Here is a 22,441-nt window from a genome sequence, read left to right on the forward strand (position 1 = left end):
CTCCAAGTTACGGTGGTCTGTCCAGACGAGGAAAGGGTGTTTCGCCCCCTCGAGCAAGTGCCTCCACACGGTCAGGGCTCGGACAACAGCCAACAGCTCCCAATCACCAACGCCGTAGTTCTGCTCCACCGGGATGAGCTTCTTGGAAAAGAAGGCACAGGGGCGGAGCTTGGGTGGCGTGCCCGAGCGTTGAGATAGGACAGCGCCTATCCCTACCTCGGACGCATCCACCTCCACTATGAACGGTAGTGATGGATCGGGATGGGCCAGTACCGGGGCTTAGGTGAACAGAACCCTCAAGTTACTGAAGGCCCTGTCAGCCTCAGCAGACCAGCGGAGCCGGGACCGCCCACCCTTCAACAGAGATGTGATGGGAGCTGCGACCTTGCCAAAGCCCCGGATAAACCTCTGATAGTAGTTGGCAAAGCCAATAAAGTGCTGCACCTCCTTAACCGTGGTTGGAGTCGGCCAATTCCACACGGCTGAAATGCCATCTCCATCCATCTCCACACCTGAGGTGGTCATGCGGTATCCGAGGAAGGAGACGGACTGTTGGAAAAGCAGACACTTTTCTGCCTTCGCATTAAGGTCATGTTCCAACAGTCGGGCCAGCACTTTGCAAACCAGGGACACATGCTCGGTGTGTGTAGCGGAATACACCAGAGTGTCATCGATGTAGACCACTACCCCACGACCAAGCATGTCCCAAAACATCTCGTTCACAAAGGACTGGAAGATGGATGGAGCATTCATCAAACCGTAAGGCATCACCAGGTATTAGTAATGCCCCGTGGTTGTGCTGAATGCTGTCTTCCACTTGTCCCCCTTTCGGACACACACCAGGTTGTACGCACTCCGGAGATCTAATTTTGTGAAGAAGCACGCCCCATGCATTGACTCGATCACAGATGGAATGAGGGGTAGAGGATAACTGTAACGTATTGTCCCCTTGTTCAGTGCTCGGCAATCAATGCAAGGGCGCAGACCTCTGTCTTTCTTCTTCACTAAAAAAAAACTTGAGGAGGCGGGTGAAGTGGAGGGACGTATGAACCCCTGGCGCAGGGACTCGGAGACGTATGTCTCCATAGCCTCCATTTCAGCCTGCGACAGGGGATACACATGACTCCTGGGAGGCACAGCGTCTACCCAGAGGTATATCGCGCAATCCCCCGCCCGATGAGGTGGTAATTTGGTCGCCTGCATTTTGGAAAACGCGTGCGCCAATTCGAGGTACTCAGGGGGAATGCGCACAGTGGAGGTAGTGCCTGGACTTTCCACCGTGGTTGCACCAACGGAAACACCTAGACACCTACCCTAACACTCCCATGAGAACCCTCTGCGGCCATGAAAAGGTGAACTTAGCAATCGGGGGAGAATTGCCTTGGTCAGGTAGGTGACCAAGAACCCAATGGCTTTCTCCCCTCTCTCTCCAGATAAAATCTTGCGACTAGTGACTGCAGGCCGCCCAACAACCTGCCCGCTTGACCCCATCCCCTCCTCTCTTCTCCAGACCATCTCCGGTGACCTTCTCCCCTACCTCACCTCGCTGATCAACTCATCCTTGACCGCTGGCTATGTCCCTTCCGTCTTCAAGAGAGCGAGAGTTGCACCCCTTCTCAAAAAACCAACACTCGATCCCACTGATGTCAACAACTACAGACCAGTATCCCTTCTTTCTTTTCTTTCCAAAACTATTGAGCGTGCCGTCTTTAGCCAACTCTCTTGCTATCTCTCTCAGAATGACCTTCTTGATCCAAACCAGTCAGGTTTCAGGACTGGTCATTCAACTGAGACTGCTCTTCTCTGTGTCACGGAGGCTCTCCGCACTGCTAAAGCTAACTCTCTCTCCTCTGCTCTTGTCCTTCTAGACCTGTCTGCTGCCTTTGATACTGTGAACCATCAGATCCTCCTCTCCACCCTCTCCGAGCTGGGCATCTCCGGCGCGGCTCACTCCTGGATTGCGTCCTACCTGACCGGTCGCTCCTACCAAGTGGCGTGGCGAGAAGCTGTCTCCGCACCACGTGCTCTCACCACTGGTGTCCCCCAGGGCTCAGTTCTAGGCCCTCTCCTTTTCTCCCTATACACCAAGTCACTTGGCTCTGTCATATCCTCACATGGCCTCTCCTATCATTGCTACGCTGACGATACACAACTAATCTTCTCCTTTCCCCCTTCTGATAACCAGGTGGCGAATCGCATCTCTGCATGTCTGGCAGACATATCAGTATGGATGACGGATCACCACCTCAAGCTGAACCCTGGCAAGACGGAGCTGCTCTTCCTCCCGGGGAAGGACTGCCCGTTCCATGATCTCGCCATCACGGTTGACAACTCCGTTGTGTCCTCCTCCCAGAGTGCGAAGAGCCTTGGCGTGACCCTGGACAACACCCTGTCGTTCTCCGCTAACATCAAGGCGGTGACCCGATCCTGCAGGTTCATGCTCTACAACATTCGGAGAGTACGACCCTGCCTTACACAGGAAGCGGCACAGGTCCTAATCCAGGCACTTGTCATCTCCCGTCTGGATTACTGCAACTCGCTGTTGGCTGGGCTCCCTGCCTGTGCCATTAAACCCCTACAACTCATCCAGAATGCCGCAGCCCGTCTGGTGTTCAACCTTCCCAAGTTCTCTCACGTCACCCCCTTCCTCCGCACACTCCACTGGCTTCCAGTTGAAGCTCGCATCCGTTACAAGACCATGGTGCTTGCCTATGGAGCAGTGAGGGGAACGGCACCTCCGTACCTTCATGCTCTGATCAGTCCCTACACCCAAACGAGGGCATTGCGTTCATCCACCTCTGGCCTGCTGGCTCCCCTTCCTCTGCGGAAGCATAGTTCCCGCTGAGCCCAGTCAAAACTGTTCGCTGCTCTGGCACCCCAATGGTGGAACAAGCTCCCTCACGACGCCAGGACAGCGGAGTCACTCACCACCTTCCGGAGACATTTGAAACCCCACCTCTTTAAGGAATACCTGGGATAGGATAAAGTAATCCTTCTACCCCCCCCCCCCCCAAAAAAAAAAAATTAAAAAAAATAATAAATAAAATTGTAAAGTGGTTATCCCACTGGCTATAGGGTGAATGCACCAATTTGTAAGTCGCTCTGGATAAGAGCGTCTGCTAAATGACGTAAATGTAATGTAAATGTAAATGTAAATGTCACTCTGTCAGAGCTCTAGAGTTCCTCTGTGGAGATGGGAGAAACTTCCAGAAGGACAACCATCTCTGCAGCACTACACCAATCAAGCCTTTATGGAAGAGTGGCCAGACGGAAGCCACTGCTCAGTAAAAGAAACATGACAGCCCACTTGGAGTTTGCCAAAAGGCACCTAAAGACTCTCAGACCTTGAGAAACAAGATTCTCTGTTCTGATAAAAACAATATTGATCTCTTTGGCCTGAATCCCAAGCGTCACGTCTGGAGGAAACCTAGCACCATCCCTACCGTGAAGCATGGTGGTGGCAGCATCATGCTGTGGGGATGTTTTTCAGTGGCAGGGAGACTAGTCAGGATCGAGGGAAAGATGAACGGAGCAAATACAGAGAGATCCTTGATGAAATCCTGCTCCAGAGTGCTCAGGACCTCAGACTGGGGCAAAGGTTCACCTACCAACAGGACAATGACCCTAAGCACACAGCCAAGGGGGGGGGGCGAATTAATCAATTTTAGAATAAGGCTATAACGTATTAAATGTGGAAAATGTCAAGGGGTCTGAAAACTTTCAGAATGCACTGTATATATACACTACCAGGCAAAAGTTGTTGTAGAATAATGGTGAACACATCAAAACTATGAAATAACACATATGGAATCATGTAGTAAATAAAAAAGTGTTAAACAAATCAAAATATATTTTAAATAACCACCCTTTGCCTTGATGACAGCTTTGCACACTCTTGGCATTCTCTCAACCAGCTTCACCTGGAATGCTTTTCCAACAGTCTTGAAGGGGTTCCCACATATGCTGAGCACTTGTTGGCTGCATTTCCTTCAATCTGCCGTCCGACTCATCCCAAACCATTTCAATTGGGTTGAGGTCGGGGGATTGTGGAGGCCAGGTCATCTGATGCAGCACTCCATCACTCTCCTTCTTGGTAAAATATCCCTTACACAGCCTGGAGGTGTGTTGGGTCATTGTCCTGTTGAAAAACAAATGATAGTCCAACTAAGCCCAAACCAGATGGGATGGCGTATCGCTGCAGAATGCTGTGGTAGCCATGCTGGTTAAGTGTGCCTTGAATTCTAAATAAATCACAGACAGTGTCACCAGCAAAGCACCCCCACACCATTACACCTCCTCCTCCATGCTTTATGGTGGGAACTACACATGCAGAGATCATCTGTTCACCTACACCGCGTCTCACAAAGACACGGCGGTTGGAACCAAAAATCTCAAATTTGGACTCCAGACCAAAGGACAAATTTCCACCGGTCTAATGTCCATTGCTCGTGTTTCTTGGCCCAAGCAAATCTCTTCTTCTTATTGGTGTCCTTTAGTCGTGGTTTCTTTGCAGAAATTCGACCATGAAGGCCTGATTCACACAGTTTCCTCGTAACAGTTGATGTTGAGATGTGTCTGTTACTTGAACTCTGTGAAGCATTTATTTGGGCTGCAATTTCTGAGGCTGGTAACTCTAATGAACTTATCCTCTGCAGCAGAGGTAACTCTGGGTCTTCCATTCCTGTGGCGGTCCTTATGAGAGCCAGTTTCATCATAGCACTTGATGGTTTTTGAGACTGCACTTAAAGAAACTTTCAAAGTTCTTGAAATGTTCCGAATTGACTGACCTTCATGTCTTAAAGTAATGATGAACTGTCGTTTCTCTTTGCTTAATTGAGCTGTTCTTGCCATAATATGGACTTTTACCAAATAGGGCTATCTTCTGTACCTACCTTGTCACAACACAACTGATTGGCTCAAACGCATTAAGAAGGAAAGAAATTCCACAAATTAACTTTTAAGAAGGCACACCTGTTAATTGAAATGCATTCCAGGTGACTACCTCATGAAGCTGGTTGAGAGAATGCCAAGAGTGTGCAAAGCTGTCATCAAAGCAAAAGGTGGCTATTTGAAGAATCTCACATATGTTTTGATTTGTTTAACACTTTTTTGGTTACTACATGATTCCATATGTGTTATTTCATAGTTTTGATGTCTTCACTATTATTCTACAATGTAGAAATAAGTAAAAATAAAGAAAAACCCTTGAATGAGTAGGTGTTCTAAAACTTTTGACAGGTAGTGTATATGTACTGATGTGTGAGTAACTGTCAGTAATGTGCGTAACTGTCAGCAGGACCTTTTTTTGTTCTATTGTTCTTATTTTAAATGTGTGTAGTTCAGTCCTTGAGCCGTTCTTGTCTATTGATGTTCTGTATTATGTCATGTTTTGTGTGGACCCTAGGAAGAACAAAATCTGCAATTCACACTCCGACCTGTGACACGCAGCAATATGCAACAAAGCGTCTAGTCTGCCGGAAAAGCGCTCTTTACGACTTCCTTTTTCTAAGGCGCTTTTAGAAGAAAATTGTGACTCGGCGGTTTGGCCGAATAAAAGCTGCCGTTTGGTCGTCCCAATATTCAAGGTGAGATTCCAATAAGACATATAAAGATGTATGAAAATGTCATGTTTACAATTATGTTTAGGGTAAACATAATGTGAGATGTACTCGAGAGGACGTTACTGCCACCGCCGTTAGCAACTTGCTATCTGCCACCTGGCTAACGTGCTAGCAAGCATGCTGGTTAGTTTGCTATAGTGTCCGTATGGGAACAGAACGTAGTTACGCTCACTCATTGATGTCCCCGATTAATGTCCCCTTACTACATTTGTGTGTTGTGACATTTTTTGTTAGCTAACTAACTAGGTCACCTGCTAATATAATGCTAGCTGGCTAACGTTAGCGAGTTTAGGCCAGGGGATTGTAGATAACGACGTTAGCTATAGTTTACACAGTGCATTCGCTGCATGATGATTACGTATACAATATGTAAATAGTATATCGATGGCAGTTTCTTAGCAATCCAATGGTAATGTCTCCTGGGTCCGTGATGACTAGGCCACTGCGCAAACTGAAATGCCTATCTAATGTTAGTGCATTGCTGAGTGAAAACAGTGCTGTTCATTGATATTGTCTGAGACCCTGAGGCCTAGTTTACTAATCTTATAATCCACTTGCCCTCGTATGTACACTTAATCTCAATCTAACATACATAGTATAAGGTTACTAGATATTGTTCAAATCTGCGTTTCGTTTGACATGTTTACAACATCTGCCCTAACCTCAGACCATGGCGAAGTTCCACGCCCCTGAGATCCAGGACAATCCCTCTGGATGGGGTCCCTGTGCTGTCCCTGAGAAGTTTAAGGACATGCCCTACCAGCCCTTCAGCAAAGGAGACCGTCTGGGAAAGGTTGGTCTTCCTCTGCTGCCTCACACTTTTAATTATGAACAGTAGTTTGCCCTGCTTCAAGAGGAGGACATTAGGCTGACTGATCTACTTTATTCTGTCCATCTGTGCAGGTAGCTGATTGGACTGGAGCAACCTACCAGGACAAGAGATACACAAGTGGGTTAAATTGTATTGTAGGATTCATGATAATAACATGATATGGTGTAAACATTATCCAGAATATCTTGCCTATTCTAAATGTCTATATTCAGTATTGATTTTGAGGTATTTCAGACCATGGATGCCATAATTTGACGTTTGGTTGATTGTTTTGACAGACAAGTACTCATCTCAGTTTGGGGGTGGTAGTCAGTATGCCTACTTCCATGAGGAGGACGAGACGAGCTTCCAGCTGGTGGACACTGCCAAGACGCAGAAGACTGCCTACCAGAGGAACCGCATGAGGTTTGCTCAGGTACAAGACTAACCTGCTCGACCACACACACACACACACACAGTACCCCAAAAAGGCTTTTCTGTGTCACCTTTTCTATAACGGGATGATGTTTTTTTCTGTTTTTACAGAGGAATCTGCGCAGGGACAAGGACCGCAGGAACCTGACCCAGTTCAATATGCAGACCCTGCCGAAGAGTGCCAAGCAGAAGGAGAGGTGAGCTGCATGCAGTTGTTTAACCAATCCACTGCTAATGTGGCTTTCTAAAACGCATGTCGTTCTCTGGTTTTCTCTATACCTCTGTCTAATCTAATGTGGCTCTGTCCAGGGATCGCATGCGTCTACAGAAAAAGTTCCAGAAGCAGTTTGGTGTCCGTCAGAAGTGGGACCAGAAATCCCAGGTATGGGAAGATCAACGATGAATGTGGACTGTTTTATCAGTGCACCTTCTGACATCTGAACCATATTGTGATACTCCTCAGATAACGTCTGATGTAGTCGTATAAAGTTTCTGGCAACAGTCTTCCCAAACACCTGCTAACGCTACCATACGTGCCTGTCTCTCCTCCCTCCCCTTTCCCCCCTCACCCCCCTTTCCTTTCCCCCCTCACCCCCTTTCCTTTCCCCCCTCATACCTTTCATTTCAAGGCCCAGTTGAAGCCCCGGGACTCGTCGGTGGAGGTCCGGAGTGACTGGGAGGTGAAGGAGGAGATGGACTTCCCCAGGCTGATGAAGATGAGATACATGGAGGTGGAGGACCCCACTGACATGTGAGTGACTTATTGCATCTGTGCTCAATCCAGGGGAGAACGACTGCCCCCTCGCATTGAGGATTTCAAGTTGAAGGCCGACCGCAGTACTGCAGGCATTGTTTCCAGAAAACAGGATCCCCGTTACAGTGAATTTTATTTTATTTATTTCACCTTTATTTAACCAGGTAAGTGAATGGGGAAATGGCGATCTTCGTGGTCAATATTTGTGGATATAACAAAAAAACATTCATGGTACCAATAATGGCTTCTATTTCACCAGATGTATGTCCTTGAACCGATTACTTTAAAATCACACACGGACAAAGTTTTATAAGAATAATCTAGTTGCTAATGGCAGCCTGCAGTACCTCTGTCGGCCTTCAACTTGATATACTCCATGAGAGGGGGCAGCACTGAGCTAGCCTTCAACGTCACTTCATGGAGGACAATATTATATCCACGTAAAGTCAATAGATTTTCTTTCTCCCTCAGTGAGTGCTGTGGTGCGTTGGAGTACTACGACAAGGCCTTTGACCGCGTCACCACTCGCAACGAGAAGCCTCTCAAGAGCATCAAGAGGATCTTCCACACAGTGACCACCACTGACGACCCTGTCATCCGCAAGGTACACACTCTCAATTCCACACATGTACAGCACTGTGCCAGGTACAATAAGCCAGAGCAACATATTATTGATTCAGTCCTTTTGTTGTTTTGTCTGCACATTCTTGTTCAGAACAAATGGTTTCACACATTTCAGAAACAAAAACATGGTTATTACAATGTCCACTGCCCTGTAGAGTGTATTCTCTGCTCTGATGTAAATCCTTCCCTATACCCTCCTCTGCAGTTGGCTAAGACCCAGGGCAACGTGTTTGCCACAGATGCCATTCTGGCCACCCTGATGTGCTGCACGCGCTCAGTCAACTCCTGGGACATCATTGTGCAGAGAGTGGGCAACAAGCTCTTCTTTGACAAGAGGGACAACTCTGACTTTGGTGAGGCTTTCTCAAGTAAATCTATTCAACTGTTGGTCCGTCTGACTGGTCAAGGACGTCTTATTTACTAGTGAGTCAGTAGTCATACCTAATATCCAACTCACTAATATTTAAGTATTCTTGTCATCATAATGCCAATGTTTAGGGGTGCGTTCGGTTTTTGTGCATTCGGCTCATCTAACCATTTGTAAATGTTAATGTCAGATCTGTTGACGGTGAGTGAAACTGCCAATGAGCCACCACAGGACGAGGGCAACTCCTTCAACTCGCCCCGTAACCTGGCTATGGAGGCTACCTACATCAACCATAACTTCAGCCAGCAGTGTCTGCGCATGGTAAGACCACAACTATACACCAATGGACATGTCTAGTGCCATTCCTTCAATGTGATGTGAAAAAAATAAAAAGTCCATGCTTTTATGCCATTGTAAAAATACATCTTATTTGGATGTTAATTATTTTAAAGTTCATAGAGTTATAGTATGATGATGTGTCTTTGTTTTTCCCTCAGGGTGGGGAGAGGCACAAGTTCCCTAACCCCAACCCATTTGTAGAGGAGGACATAGACAAGAGTGAGGTGGCCTCAGTTGCCTACAGGTGGGTACTGACCCCTGCTCTCATGCTGCTCTCTCAGTACTGCAGACCGTCTGATCAGTCACACCGTCTATACACAGTCACTTCATTTACATCTCACCACCTTCCGGAGACATTTGAAACCCCACCTCTTTAAGGAATACCTGGGATAGGATAAAGTATTCCTTCTAACCCCCCCCCCCCCCCCCCCCCCCCCAAATTGTAAAGTGGTTATCCCACTGGCTATAGGGTGAACGCACCAATTTGTGAGTCGCTCTGGCTAAGAGCGTCTGCTAAATGACGTTAATGTGCCCTTGAGCAAGGCACTTAACCCTAATTGCTCCTGTAAGTCGCTCTGGTTAAGAGCGTCTGCTAAATGACTAAAATGTAAAAATATGTAAATGTTAAGAAGTCGTCTTTTTTTTTTTTTTTAGGTACTCCTGTTTTTAAATGGATCCATGTAATCTGTGTCCTACAGGACTCTATACTCTGGGTTAGTGGTGAGGGGTGTCGCTGTGTAGACCTGTAAACTCACCTGTGTTTCTGTCTCAGGTACCGCCGCTGGAAGCTGGGGGAGGACATTGACCTGATTGTACGCTGTGAGCACGATGGAGTGATGACTGGGGCCAACGGAGAGGTGTCCTTCATCAATGTCAAGACCCTTAATGAGTGGGACTCCAGGGTAAGAGGACAGTACTAGATATTTGATGCTATCACTGGGGATGACGTGCAGTGTCAACTTCCCCCCTAATGGTTAATGGTGTTATTGAATGTTTTGTTCTTGTCTTTAGCACTGTAATGGAGTGGACTGGCGTCAGAAGCTGGACTCTCAGAGAGGAGCTGTTCTGGCCACTGAGCTAAAGAACAACAGCTACAAACTGGCCCGCTGGACCTGCTGTGCTATGCTGGCTGGGTCTGAGTACCTCAAGCTAGGGTCAGTACCCCCCCCCCCCCCCCCCCCCCCCCCCCCCCACACACACACACACACACACACACACACACACACACAGTGCAACTATACTGTACACAAACTGTTTTCCCCCATCAAATGTCTACAAATTCACTTGGTTATCAGTTGAATTTGACCCTGCTGGTCCTCTATGAACGTTTCAACATCTTGAAGAACAATCTGGTCTTAATGGCCATGTACTCTTATCTTCACCCGGCACAGCCAGAAGAGGACTGGCCACCCCTCAGAGCCTGGTTCCTCTCTAGGTTCCTGCCTTTCTGGGGAGTTTTTCCTAGCCACCCTGATTCTACATCTGCATTGCTTGCTGTTTGGGGTTTTAGGCTGGATTTCTGTATAAGCACTTTGTGACATCTGCTGATGTAAAAAGGGCTTTATAAATACATTTGATTGAATAGCTCGGTACATCCTCTGTTGTAAAACAATTCAACCAACCTCCATCAGTGAAATCCCCCTCCCTCCCATGTCTCCAGGTACGTGTCTCGTTACCACGCAAAGGACTCGGCACGCCACGTGGTCCTGGGCACCCAGCAGTTCCAGCCCACTGAGTTTGCCAGCCAGATCAACTTGAGCATGGAGAACGCCTGGGGCATCCTGCGCTGTGTCATCGACATCTGCCGCAAGCTGGAGGAGGGCAAGTACCTCATCCTCAAGGACCCCAACAAGGTGAGCCCGGGACTGCTGAGCCTCTGTGACGCTTGACCACGGAGCAGAGCATACCCTTCACTGTTTCTGTAGAGAGCTGCCAGACTAGTACTTGTCTCCGAGCAACTTGTAGTTGATTTCCCCCATTGTCTGACACCGTGTCTGCACACAGAGCCCTATAAATGTTAGTGTTCCTTAGAGTGTGAGTCAATATCATCATCTTGTGTTTGTGTGCTTTTGCCAACAGCAAGTGATCCGCGTGTATAGCTTGCCTGACGGGACCTTCAGCTCAGATGAAGATGATGAAGATGATGATGATGATGATGAAGAGGACGAGGAGGAGGAAGGTGAGGACTGCCACCTTACACTAGGTGGTAGCTGTACAGTGTTTACAGTGCATTAGGAAAGTATTCAGACCCATTCCCCTTTTCCACATTTTGTTACAGCCTTATTCTAAAATGGATGACATTTTTTTAGACTCACACAATACCCCACAATGCCAATGTCCTTGAGTGGCCCAGCCAGAGCCCGGACTTGAAATCGATCAAACATCTCTGGAGACCTGAAAATAGCAGTGCAGGATCTGCAGAGAAGAATGGGAGAAACTCCCCAAATACAAGTGTGCCAAGCTTGTAGCGTCATACCCAAGAAGACTCGAGGCTGTAATTGCTGCCAAAGGTGCTTCAACAAAGTACTGAGTGAAGGGTCTGAATACTTATGTAAATGTGATATTTCCTTTTTTTTTTTAAGTGCAACATTTTCAAAATACCTGTTTTTGCTTTGTCATTATGGGGTTTTGTGTGTAGATAGATGAGGGGGGGGGGGAGAACAATTCAATCCATTTTAGAATAAGGCTGTAATGTAACAAAGTGGGAAAACTCAAGGGGTCTGAATACGTTCTAAATTCACTGTATATATTACAATGTGTGGGTAGTGGTCTCTGAATTTGATTTATATTTGATTGTATTCTCAGTCTAATGGTTTGTAAGTAATGTGATTAATAGTTGACTTTTTGTGCAATATGTTTTCCAAATTCTGAATGACTTATGTTTACTGATTTAATGTCCTTTTCTCTCCCCCTCCTTTCTCTCTACTTCCTCTCATGTTTTTCTAGATGAACCAGAACCCTAAGGTGTGGCGATTGCACCAGTGACCAGGTGGCCTGCACCACACAGAAAAGACTCCCTCGTTACGTTCAAATAAAGATCTGTGAAACTGGCTCTTGTTTCCATTTATTTTTTATTTTCTCCTACTAAAAGGAGAGATCATTATTTTCGTACTGAAAAAATAAACACTAAGCAGGCATGAGTCATCAAAATGAGTAATGAGGATTCCTATTCTGCTTGGTATCTGTGAAGTGTATATATAGGGTTGATAGCAGTTGAGTATTCTGGTATATTTACAGATACTTGACGTTTCTGTATACAGGTTGAGTGAATGGCTACTGGGTAGTTGGTGAGGGCAGTGCTACATCAGTCAGACTGCTGATCTATGTCCCAGATTACTACCAAGGCATGTCACCCGTCTGCTCCTCAAACACATGGTCAAAGCTGAGCCAATGTAAAGGTGTTCTTCCAGTCGATGCTTTTATCTGCCAAAGAATGACTGTTGTTTTTAGAGAAGGACCTTCAACAATCACACATAATGACAAATATGACCTTCATTCATTACTAAAGGGGAGCTCTTACGTTCAATCTTGCTTGCCAGAGATGTGTTACTACTGATAAGTGAGTGTTTCGTTATCGCCAGGGCCCTGTCCAGAAACAACCCCTCCCAACTCATCAGGTACTGAGCCAGTGTCCGAAAGTTGAGTCTTCCTCAGGCACAATAAAGAAGCTGTTTCCAAACAGTATTGCTTGGGGCAGTGACACAGCCAGACTGTTATTTCCTGCCAAAGTAGTGTTGTCTAGCTGGAGGAACATTCAGGGAATTCCACTGTGAACTTTAGATCCCTCGGACAGTAAAGATTGATTAGTAGGGTATGGCTATAGACCGTAAGCCATTCAGACAAGACTTCCCAAGATGGGAGGGGAGAGGACTGGCGAAAACAGCTACTGTATACATTCAGTTCTGATGAAAGTGGAGTATTTTTGAAGGCACTGGTTGTGTGTTGCCATATCATACAAGTATGATAAACAGTGGATTCAGATGAGGTCATGGTGGAAATGGAACACTGGAAGCTCAGATTCTCAACCAGGTCATCTTTTGATCTATCCTGGCAAAACTAGAAACAGGAAGTGAAAACACACTGCAGTCAGATAAACTGTCCTGACAGTCTCTCAATACAATGATTGTAATGATCTCATAAGTGATTTTCATTCACAGCTATAATACATACTGTGAGAAAAGGTTGTTTAATAGAATTATGTTATTCTGTTTGTTCATTTCGGCCAAGCAGTCCCTCTCTGTAGTCTCAGGGTTGCGAATAATCCTTATCGGAGAGAGGCGGGGAAGAGTGCTGTGGGCAACGCTATCCTGGGCGGAGGGGGTGTTTGACACGGTGCAATTTGGAGATTTGGTTGTGCATCAGCAGCGGTTTTCTAATGTCAGTCACTGACTGTCAATCAAATTAGCCATGTCAGCTGACAATTTTTTGGTTGGTAAATTAGGCTAGCCAGCTTTCTTAACTTGTAGTAATCATGGCCGAATACCAAGAGGCCCTGACCTCCATGGGGCCCTCATTGATTTTGTTAGTCACTCTCACTCAGATATCATTAACATGGCATAAGTCTTGGCAAAATGTGTAGAATTGCAGGAAATTAGCTTTAAAACGTCAAACATTTCTCTGCACCCCATGGCAAATTGGAAAGAATTGAAGGAAATTTGCTGTAAAACTGCACATTTGTTCTCTCTGCCCCATGGCAAAATTAGTAGAATTGCATATGTTATAAAATTGCTAAACTGCTCTCCGCCCCATGGCAATATGTTTAGAATTGCACAAAGCTTGCGTTAAAAATGCAACATTTTCTCTACTATACTAATGTGTAGAATTGCAAGTAATTTATTTTAAAACTTTTGTTTTTCTCTCAGCCACAAGAGGGGGGCCACTAAAATGTTTTACCTGCGAGGTGGGGGTGGGGCCCAACCAAATCTTAAGGCCCCCCAAAAGGATAGGGCCGACCATGATGTCCAAAGACAAACACTGTATCATCAGAGTTTTACATATCTCTGAGTCTGAACTGGATGGAAATGTATCATTACTGACTCGTTACAGTTTGATAGAACCATGTTACTGTTTGATAGAACTTATCTGCATGCAGTACAACTCTGTATTCCCATCATTCTGCATGTTTTGAATGTCTGATCAATTTGCATGATGTTCTGTTATTAATGTGAATATGAATCATTATAGCCGCAATCCCTAATAGTTCTGAAAATAGCTCTGATTATCAAAGTTACAGTGTGTGTGTATTGCTGCCATTACCACACTTGACTGTTGCCAAGGCTACACTGGGGAAAGGGCAAGACACTGGCTGTAAAAAGATATTGCCTCTCAGGATGTCCTATGTGAGTCCTTCTGTTTTTGTTTCCTTGTATGCAACATTTAGAAAAGTCCAGAGATAAATTATATGGGCAAGGGATTTTACACTTTCTGTACATATAGGATTACATATAGGGAACTCACATGTTTTAGGATGATTTAGAATCACCATTACAATAAGTTATATGACTACAGACTGCTTCACGCTGATGTCTGGTATTAAATTGTCAAGGTATTTCAGAACACTAGAAACTAGGCCTACTATTATTAACACAAATAAGGCCAGACATGATCAGTCCCTTTCCATTTCATAACGTCTCATAGAAAACTTTTCACACAAGTCAACATCAGAATAAATTGCACTAACATGTTTCATTGCCTGTTAGCAAGACGTCTTCCAACTTCTGGTAAAGTGAGGAAGATGAGTCTTCTGTGCATGAAGGTACATGTCAGCAGCACAATCATAGAAACATTATTACATTTCACTTTTAGTATTTTGACTGAACACATCCTTGGAAAAAGGCCATGACATTAAACAGACTACTCTGAATAAGTGCTAAGCTGGATACATTTCATTAAATTGCCTTCATTTTTATTTATTTCATTCAATTATGAAAAAATAAAGGAGAATCAAGTGAAATGCATAATCAAAATTACTGACAGATAGGCAATGTACAGTATGTGCAACTGTTCAGTATGTTTGAGAGGCCCTAACTTCAAACTGGTAAGTCATTGATGTTGTCCTACTGTGTCATACACATCAATTTTTTCTCTCTTTCAGATTCTCCTCCAGGAGGGTAAAAAGGCTGCTCCAGGATTCTCTGGCACTTCCTGAACTTCCAAATTCCTCTACAAAGCGAGTCATGAATCCTCTGCCAGGAGTCCAGCTCTGTGCGCCACAATGCCACTCTGGCACGGATGAGCTGGGAGATCTCACTCTTGCTGCCTTTGGCCAGGCTCACACTGTCTTTACAGATGAAGAAAACATCCAGGCCAATGAAGAGGGCGTTGAGGGTGATGAAACCAGCCCGCGCTGAGCTGGAGAGGGCGAGTGGGGTGCCTTTGGCCACCTGTCCAATGTCCGGGATGTCCCCTGCTAGCTTGGGCAGGTTTCGTGCTGCTTTGCCTTCCTGGAGCGCCAACTTACCAGCGCTTGCGATCAGATCTTCCTTTGCAAGGGCCTTCACACTCAGAGCCGAGGCACAGTCCACTATGGAGTCGATGCCTTTTACGATGGCCCCAGCTCTGGCAATCACCTTCCCTGCTTCTAGCACGTCGTCCACCCCTCTCTGCCCCAAGATGGGCTTCTTATTACTGGCCACATCCTCCAGACACTCCTGGAGACTCTCCACGTCCTCCATGAAACTCTGGAAGAATTCACTGGCTTTCTTCTCATGGATGCCATTGACGTTCATCTCTGTGATGCCAGTGGTTAAACTGTTGACCCCAATGGTGACCCCCAGGCTGACCCCTGCAATGGTGAGAGCCAGTGACACCCCAGCAGTGACAGGGGTCAGAGCTAAGCCCACAATGGATAGGATCCCTCCAGCCACCCCCACTGAGCTGCCTGCCACACTGGAGATCTTAGCCCCCAGCTTCATCCTGTCCAGCTGCACAGCACTCTCCTCCAGCTTGGTCAGAAACTGCTCCATCCTGGGTCGGCGCTGGCTGAACCGGCCAATGAAGCACTGAGCAGCCTCTTGGAACAGGAACGTCAATCTGAGGTGCTGGTCCATCCTGACAGAGGGGACACAGATTCAACATCTATTTACTGTATACCAATCAAATAAAAATATCAACAGCAGTTTAAAGAGAACAACCAAACTAATCTCACCTGATCTCACTCAGCTGATTCAAATGATCCAGCATATTTTGTATGGACTCTTCCCTCACATCACCAAGGTTGACCACAGGGATGTCATTCTTCTTTTTCCAAAACAGCATTTGACTGATGTAGCTACTGTAACAATGAATATTAATTTCAACATTACATTATATTCATTAGATTATTATGTGGCTTTTGAATTATATCACAAAAGCCCAAGAACCTTGTCAAATTACATTTCTGAGAAGAAAGGACAAAAATAGTACAATTATGCTAATATAAAATAAATGCTGATATTAAAACTGTGTGAGGGATCTTACCCAAGTTTACTCTAAAGCTGTGGTCTGATCTGTAATCTAACAGTAAAAAAAAATTGACATCAAGTGTTTGTAAAATGGCAATGAAGAACATTACATAAGTTAATGTTGAAGCATTTGTGATGGGATCTCCACTTACCCTTTCTCCATCCTCTTACAGAGCTGCTGGCTGATTTGTATGTATCTATCCAGCTGGAAGGCCAGCACCTCTACATTGAGCAGGCTGGGCATAAAGAAGACCTTAGCATCCCTCTTAAAGTGGATGAGGAGAGGGCAGGCTATTCTGGCAGCAATGATGACAGCCTGAACACTGGCAGTACTCGTCCCCAGAGGCAGACAGAGGAACCTGTTCTCCTCAAACACGAACAGACAGGTGACTGCCAGACACTCCATAGCATCCAGGAAGTAATCCAGCTTCTCCAGGCCTCCCAGAGTGTCCTTTAGTACAGCACCCAGCTCCTTCTCCAGCTCCTCACGCCTACTGTCTGCAGTCACCTGGGTCAGTACGCTCCATAAGAACTCCCCAAACGCCTTGGCCTTGGTCGCTGAGTTACGGACATGGTCGAACTTAAGGTCGATTCTGTCTGCCCTCTCCTTGATGTCCCTCATCATTTCCAGTTCTGTCTCCCTCTGAAGGGCCCATTTGGAATGCCTGTCGCAGAACTCCCTCACTGTGTGAATGTGGCTGAGGGTGTCTGAGATGTACCGGCCCAAGAGCTCCCTTGTTAACTCTGATCTGTAACAAAAGTGGGCTTCAGTTAGGAGCTTTACTATTGAATCAGGATAATCAGTATATAAAATTACGAAGTTGTAGATTTACAGAGTGCCTATCCACCAACTTTATCCTTTTATTGAACAGCCTTTATTGAATGAATACCTTGGATTATTTGTCAACACTGCCCTCTGTTGTCTTTGTAAAGTAGCCCAACAACACTCTCCTTTCTGCCCCAGTTATTAAACCTCTTAGATGTAAGGTCCCCTGTTTATGTGACCCGCGTGGTTCTGGTACCGGTTCTGACCGACATTTTCGCTTATAAATCGATCTGTGTACACCGTAGATCGAAATGGCTTGCATTGAGCGAAAGCCCTGGTTCCCACAGACACAGTAGTCTTTTTTTCTGAGCCTGTGTGATGTAGGATGTGAAAACTGAAACCATTTAATTCGCTCTACCGACTGTCCATCAACTCCTGAACCCTATGTCACAGCCACTGACAATGCACATGCCTGCAATCGTTACATCATAGCGAAGCAGGAGAGAGTGGTTTCATCATGGTAGCACATTCAGAGATCGAGTTATAGCCATTCATTTAAAATAATTCATAGCTTTTTTTTTTTATACATAAAAAGAACACATTCTGTTTGTCATAGAGGGCCAGGATTTATATAAGATGAAAGGCGAGTTCCTAACGAGTTCAGGAAGCCAAGCTACATCTCTGTGAGATGTTCACAGCCATGGGGGCAGACATTTTGATCAAGAGAGACCTTTTAAAAATATGCACATTTTCTCTAACACTAAACATACAAATATGTAATTTACAGTTATAAGGAAGGTGAAATCTTATATTATACATTTTATAATTTCATTATACTATATTTAGAAAGCATGTCATTTCAAGCCATAGTCATACAGTTTTGTTGAATAGGAAATACATCATATAAAATATTTCATATTTTCATATGTGTATCATATTTGTACTGTGTACTTGAGCTTGTGTCCTCAAAAATGACTACACCTCAGCAATTTATTTAAAAAAATTACCAGAAAGGTGAGATGTTAACCTTGCTTTGAGTATGCAGCATTACTGGTTATTTTTTATGGCCCTCATGATACATAATTACTTTTGGGCATTACGTTGATGACATTTTCGATTACATTTAGTTACATTTAACTGGTTAATAGTCTCACCGTGACATGATGCTCTCCATGTGTTTGGACATTTCCTGGTTTGGTTGATATCGTTAATGAACAGTGTTGCCTTGTCCCCATGGCATGTCCAATGCAACTGTACATAATTCAAAAATCACAGCCATTAAAAATAAAAGTCTACATTTCTATTCTGAAATAATTTATAAACAGGATTCGCATAGCTACATCGGGAGGTCCCGGAACACATAGTGAGCGGGGGTGTGTGTGGGGGGGGGGGGGGGGGGGGGGGGGGGGGACTCTGAGGTACCGGAACACATTGAGAAAAAAAAGTCCCAAACACAATGTAGCAGCGCAGCAGACAGAGTAAACCGCCAAGTAGCCTACTATCTATGGTGAAATGGACAGCACTCTCCAAGGTGCAGATTAATTCAAAGCATTTTAGACGTTGTATGCCCACATACTTTAGTGTAGCTGCGGGGTTTACACAAGTCACATCAGTTGTACAGCAACAATTTCAGACGTCACTACAGAACACCCGCCATATGCACACATACTCATCTGTGGGGTTTACAAGACCCGAATATAAAATAATTTTCAAAACATCAATGTAGCAGTAGAACAAATATCACAATATCCGAATATAACTTCGAATAAAATAAATCAATATAGGCTACAGCAGAACCCAAATATGATAATATATAGGCCTATGTGATAATATGAAGCACATATTCCGATTAACTTCACAGTACAGAACAAGTTTGTAACGGAAAACAATTTTCCTACCTTCCCTTCCACAATGACTCTCCCCATGTCAAATCCATTTAACAGTCAATTTCTTGTGCAAGGCCATGAACGGGCCTGTGGCTGTGACGTTTAGTCTCCTTCTACGGCTGTTCGGGAAGACTCTGGCAGTTGTGTCTACTTTTTCATTTAGAGTGTTACTGGGTGTCTTCTTTAGCCTTGTCTACAATGCTTGCTGCCACCAAATGCGCCTTGGTTCGGGCATGTTCAGAAACCTTTTTTCTGAGGGCTCTTAGTTTTTTAAATGTCAGAGGCAGAGGATGTTACTGTACATTCCACCCACACTTTTGCTAGTGTCAAAGTCGCGTCAATTCAAATCTGGTATTAGGAACAAAAGAGGTCAACACGACTTCTAAGATATACTAGTTATTTTAATTAATGCAAAAACCTTCAATGGTAAATATGATGTTTCGTATATACGGGCTCTCTGAGATACCTCGCAGGGCACCCCAGAGAACTAAAACATTGTTTCAGATTCAATACTCAAATACTCTGACAGAGGGAGTTTCCCACCTCTCTGCTGGCCAAGTAGAGTAGAGGACTGAGTGTGGTTTAAACTTTACTCAGCCAATCCGTTGGTTCAGGGGTTGGTCCCATCTCCTCGGCGCTCCATTTGTTGCACACTGCAGCCAGGCACAAGTTTATCATAACAACCTGTTATAGTGAGAAGAGCCAGCTCCCTTAGACACCATTCCTATGTCCAAGGAAGGTTCACAGATCACAAAGAACCAGTATACTCCAGCATCTGGAGACACAATCCCTATCTCACTTTACCCCCTAAAACAGCTATTCACATCAATCACAGCTTGCCAGGTGTCACAGCCTACATTAGCCCAGTCAAGAATGCATTCTTTCTAAGTTAGTCATCCCATCAATCCAATTATTAGAAAATAGAACCTAACACTAGCTAGTTTAATCCCTCCAGTCGTTTCTAGACCCAAACTCCCTACCTTTTTGCGTGTTGTACAGCCCATCTTTGAATTCTGCATGACAAGCCAGGGGTTATACGTTTCCTTGTTCTTGCACTGCAAAGTGCACCTGCTCCGAGCACTTCGTCCGTGGATACAGAAATATGTGCCGGAACGAACAAAGTCAAATCTGAGACATGCCGGATCCTGTTCCAACAGCTCAAATTAAGTACTCGGGCAAACGTGTTGAAACAACATTTAAAGGGGCAATCTGCAGTTGCTACATTCATTTTTGGATGTATAAAGTAACGATAGCCTTGAAGAATATAACTTATTGCCTAATTTGCTTAGTTCAACTCTCGTACCCCATCAGACCCCAAAATATAAGCTTGTTTTACTCCAATGTTTGCAAACAAAGTATATGTAAACAAACACTATATACCTTCAATACGTTTAAACTATCATTTGGATATCATGGATGGTGTTAAGTTGCGTCAATTCAAATATGGTATTGGGAACAAAAGAGGTCAACACGACTTCTAAGATATACTAGTATTTTAATTAATGCAAACACTTCAATGGTAAATATGATGTTGGTATATACGGGTCCACTGAAATACCACGCAGGGCACTCAGAGAACTGAGCAATTTGTTATAGGTTTCTTCTTTAAATACTAGTTCCCGCTCCCTGCTGGCCAATCAGAGTAGAGACTGAGCGTGGTTTAGACTTACTCAGCCTATCGTTGGCGCACAGGCTGGTCCCAGCCCCTTGGCGCTTCACTGTTGCCAGGTGTCTAGTTGTTTTGCAACTTGTTCAGAAAGTCAGCACTTTTGCAGTACACGTCCTTGAGCGCGGTTTAACAAAGAGGCAGTGTGTATGTGTCTGTGAGAATCACAAGTCTGTCTCACCCTACTCCCTAACATTCCTCACATGAATCACAGCTTGTTATGTTAAACAATTTATATCAGTACAGTACAAACCTATTATGTTTAATCATTAATGTATTCTTTCTAAGCTAGGCATCACATCTAGTTATAAGAAAATAGATCCCCACAATCCCCCTTTTCACACCCACTGGGTGTGAACCCAAAACAAGAAAACCCAAAACAAGACATTTCAGGGAAATTCAGGAATCCCCCTATTGACGAGGGTGTCACTCATTAAAATACAATACAAACAAAAAGAATCACACTTTTATTAATAGGCAATAATGATAATAAAAAGGCCTTCAGTCCTTCCATCTACACCCAACTTGTACTAGGTTGGCTACCAGCCACCCAGGAACTTCAAACCTTCACATAAGGAAAGACAAACATTCACAATGGTTAACTTGATTAATAAAGCATAAAACACAGGATTAATAGAACACAAAACACAAGATTAATAAAACACAAAGATTAATACATTTTGGCCCCCTTTAGACACCCACTAGGGTGTCACTCCACCACTTCACCAATAGCAAACCAAGGGTCATCCTTTGTCAACCCCATCTCAGTGTCTGCATCCCCTTCTTGAGCCCCTAGGAGGGGCATCATACCAGCCGTATGCACGACATCTGTAACAGACTTCCTCAGACAAGGAATTACACAGGCAGTACAGCACATTAATATTAGAAACATAAACTACTAGGGTCAGAAATCCAGTAACCACCATAACAGAGTACCCACCAAACCAATCACCTAACCAGGAGAACAGTCCGTTTCCCTCCATTCCAGCCATGCTCCTCATCCCAGCCGACAGTCCATCCAAACCAACCAGGGCCCCAGAGACACTCCCGTCAGGACCAGCATCGTTAGGGATAAACGTACAACAATGGCTTACCATTCTATAGACACCACCCCTTTCTGCCTGATCTAGAGCCAACCTCTTTTTACTAAGTCATAAGAGTGAGATGGCGGATAATTGTCCAATAGATCCCTTCTGTTGCATCCCTAGTCCAGCCAATTAATCGTTGTTGATCGTAATAGATATAATTAATCCAATTCACAATTTTGTTTATTGTCACCCACCAAAAGAACGTGGTAGCAAGCCCTTCCCCTAATTGTTTCATAGCTCGGTATCCATCCGATACCCCCCTTGGTAGCCCAATCGCATCCATCTAAATAGGGCTATTCTCCTTCTTGTTAAAACTCCTCCTACATCTGTTTAATCCTTGGTTCCTGTTGACTAATTCTAACTAGTTGAACCAGTAGAACCAGGGCGCATGTATCTAGCCACCCTTTTGGAATTCTCTGCCTTACACTGCCTTTACTGGCACACGCCCACCACACATCGGTTACAGGGGCTGTAAGGTTCAGAATTCTCTCCTGTGCTTCCGAACTTAAGTCTCCAATTGATAATTGGTGATGTCTTTGTTTCTCTTTACCCCCCATCTGGATGTTCAGTCCCCCTCGGTCTCATATCCCCATCCCCAAGTGTATTTAAACACTTGAGTCTAGGAACAATCCGCCGTGGGGT

The 22,441-nt window shown here is 44.9% G+C and overlaps 2 protein-coding genes across 2 annotated transcripts; one reads left to right on the forward strand and one right to left on the reverse strand.

Moving 5' to 3' along the window:
* Positions 1-5,489: 5,489 nt before the first annotated feature.
* On the forward strand, positions 5,490-12,002 carry LOC311104380 (eukaryotic translation initiation factor 3 subunit D). The gene is made up of 16 exons (XM_084146198.1): positions 5,490-5,585; positions 6,289-6,414; positions 6,525-6,570; positions 6,732-6,868; positions 6,979-7,064; positions 7,177-7,249; positions 7,503-7,618; positions 8,093-8,225; positions 8,451-8,598; positions 8,803-8,933; positions 9,110-9,195; positions 9,724-9,853; positions 9,963-10,105; positions 10,612-10,804; positions 11,031-11,130; positions 11,898-12,002. The coding sequence occupies exons 2-16, from the start codon at positions 6,292-6,294 to the stop codon at positions 11,912-11,914; spliced, it is 1,662 nt and encodes a 553-aa protein (XP_084002324.1). The 5' UTR covers positions 5,490-5,585; positions 6,289-6,291; the 3' UTR covers positions 11,915-12,002.
* A 2,621-nt stretch (positions 12,003-14,623) lies between these two features.
* On the reverse strand, positions 14,624-20,163 carry LOC311104390 (apolipoprotein L3-like). Its single transcript, XM_084146208.1, has 7 exons — positions 20,026-20,163; positions 19,058-19,729; positions 18,314-18,410; positions 16,546-17,142; positions 16,410-16,445; positions 16,099-16,224; positions 14,624-16,001 (listed from the first exon to the last, which is right to left on the reverse strand). Exons 6-7 carry the CDS (start codon positions 16,206-16,208, stop codon positions 15,008-15,010), a joined length of 1,104 nt encoding a protein of 367 aa, XP_084002334.1. The 5' UTR covers positions 16,209-16,224; positions 16,410-16,445; positions 16,546-17,142; positions 18,314-18,410; positions 19,058-19,729; positions 20,026-20,163; the 3' UTR covers positions 14,624-15,007.
* Positions 20,164-22,441: the final 2,278 nt, after the last annotated feature.

Source organism: Coregonus lavaretus (assembly GCF_964263955.1).
Source record: "Coregonus lavaretus genome assembly, chromosome: 28".
Taxonomy (NCBI): Eukaryota; Metazoa; Chordata; class Actinopteri; order Salmoniformes; family Salmonidae; genus Coregonus; species Coregonus lavaretus.

Bases quoted from the DNA above. Each gene is read 5' to 3' on its own strand.
- LOC311104380 (XM_084146198.1), top strand. From the start codon at position 6,292: ATGGCGAAGTTCCACGCCCCTGAGATCCAGGACAATCCCTCTGGATGG. The intron at 7,619-8,092 runs GTGAGTGACTTA...TTTCTCCCTCAG, and splicing joins GTGGAGGACCCCACTGACAT to TGAGTGCTGTGGTGCGTTGG. The intron at 10,805-11,030 runs GTGAGCCCGGGA...TTTTGCCAACAG, and splicing joins TCCTCAAGGACCCCAACAAG to CAAGTGATCCGCGTGTATAG.
- LOC311104390 (XM_084146208.1), bottom strand. From the start codon at position 16,208: ATGCTGTTTTGGAAAAAGAAGAATGACATCCCTGTGGTCAACCTTGGT. The intron at 16,002-16,098 runs GTGAGATTAGTT...CCCCTCTGTCAG, and splicing joins AATCAGCTGAGTGAGATCAG to GATGGACCAGCACCTCAGAT.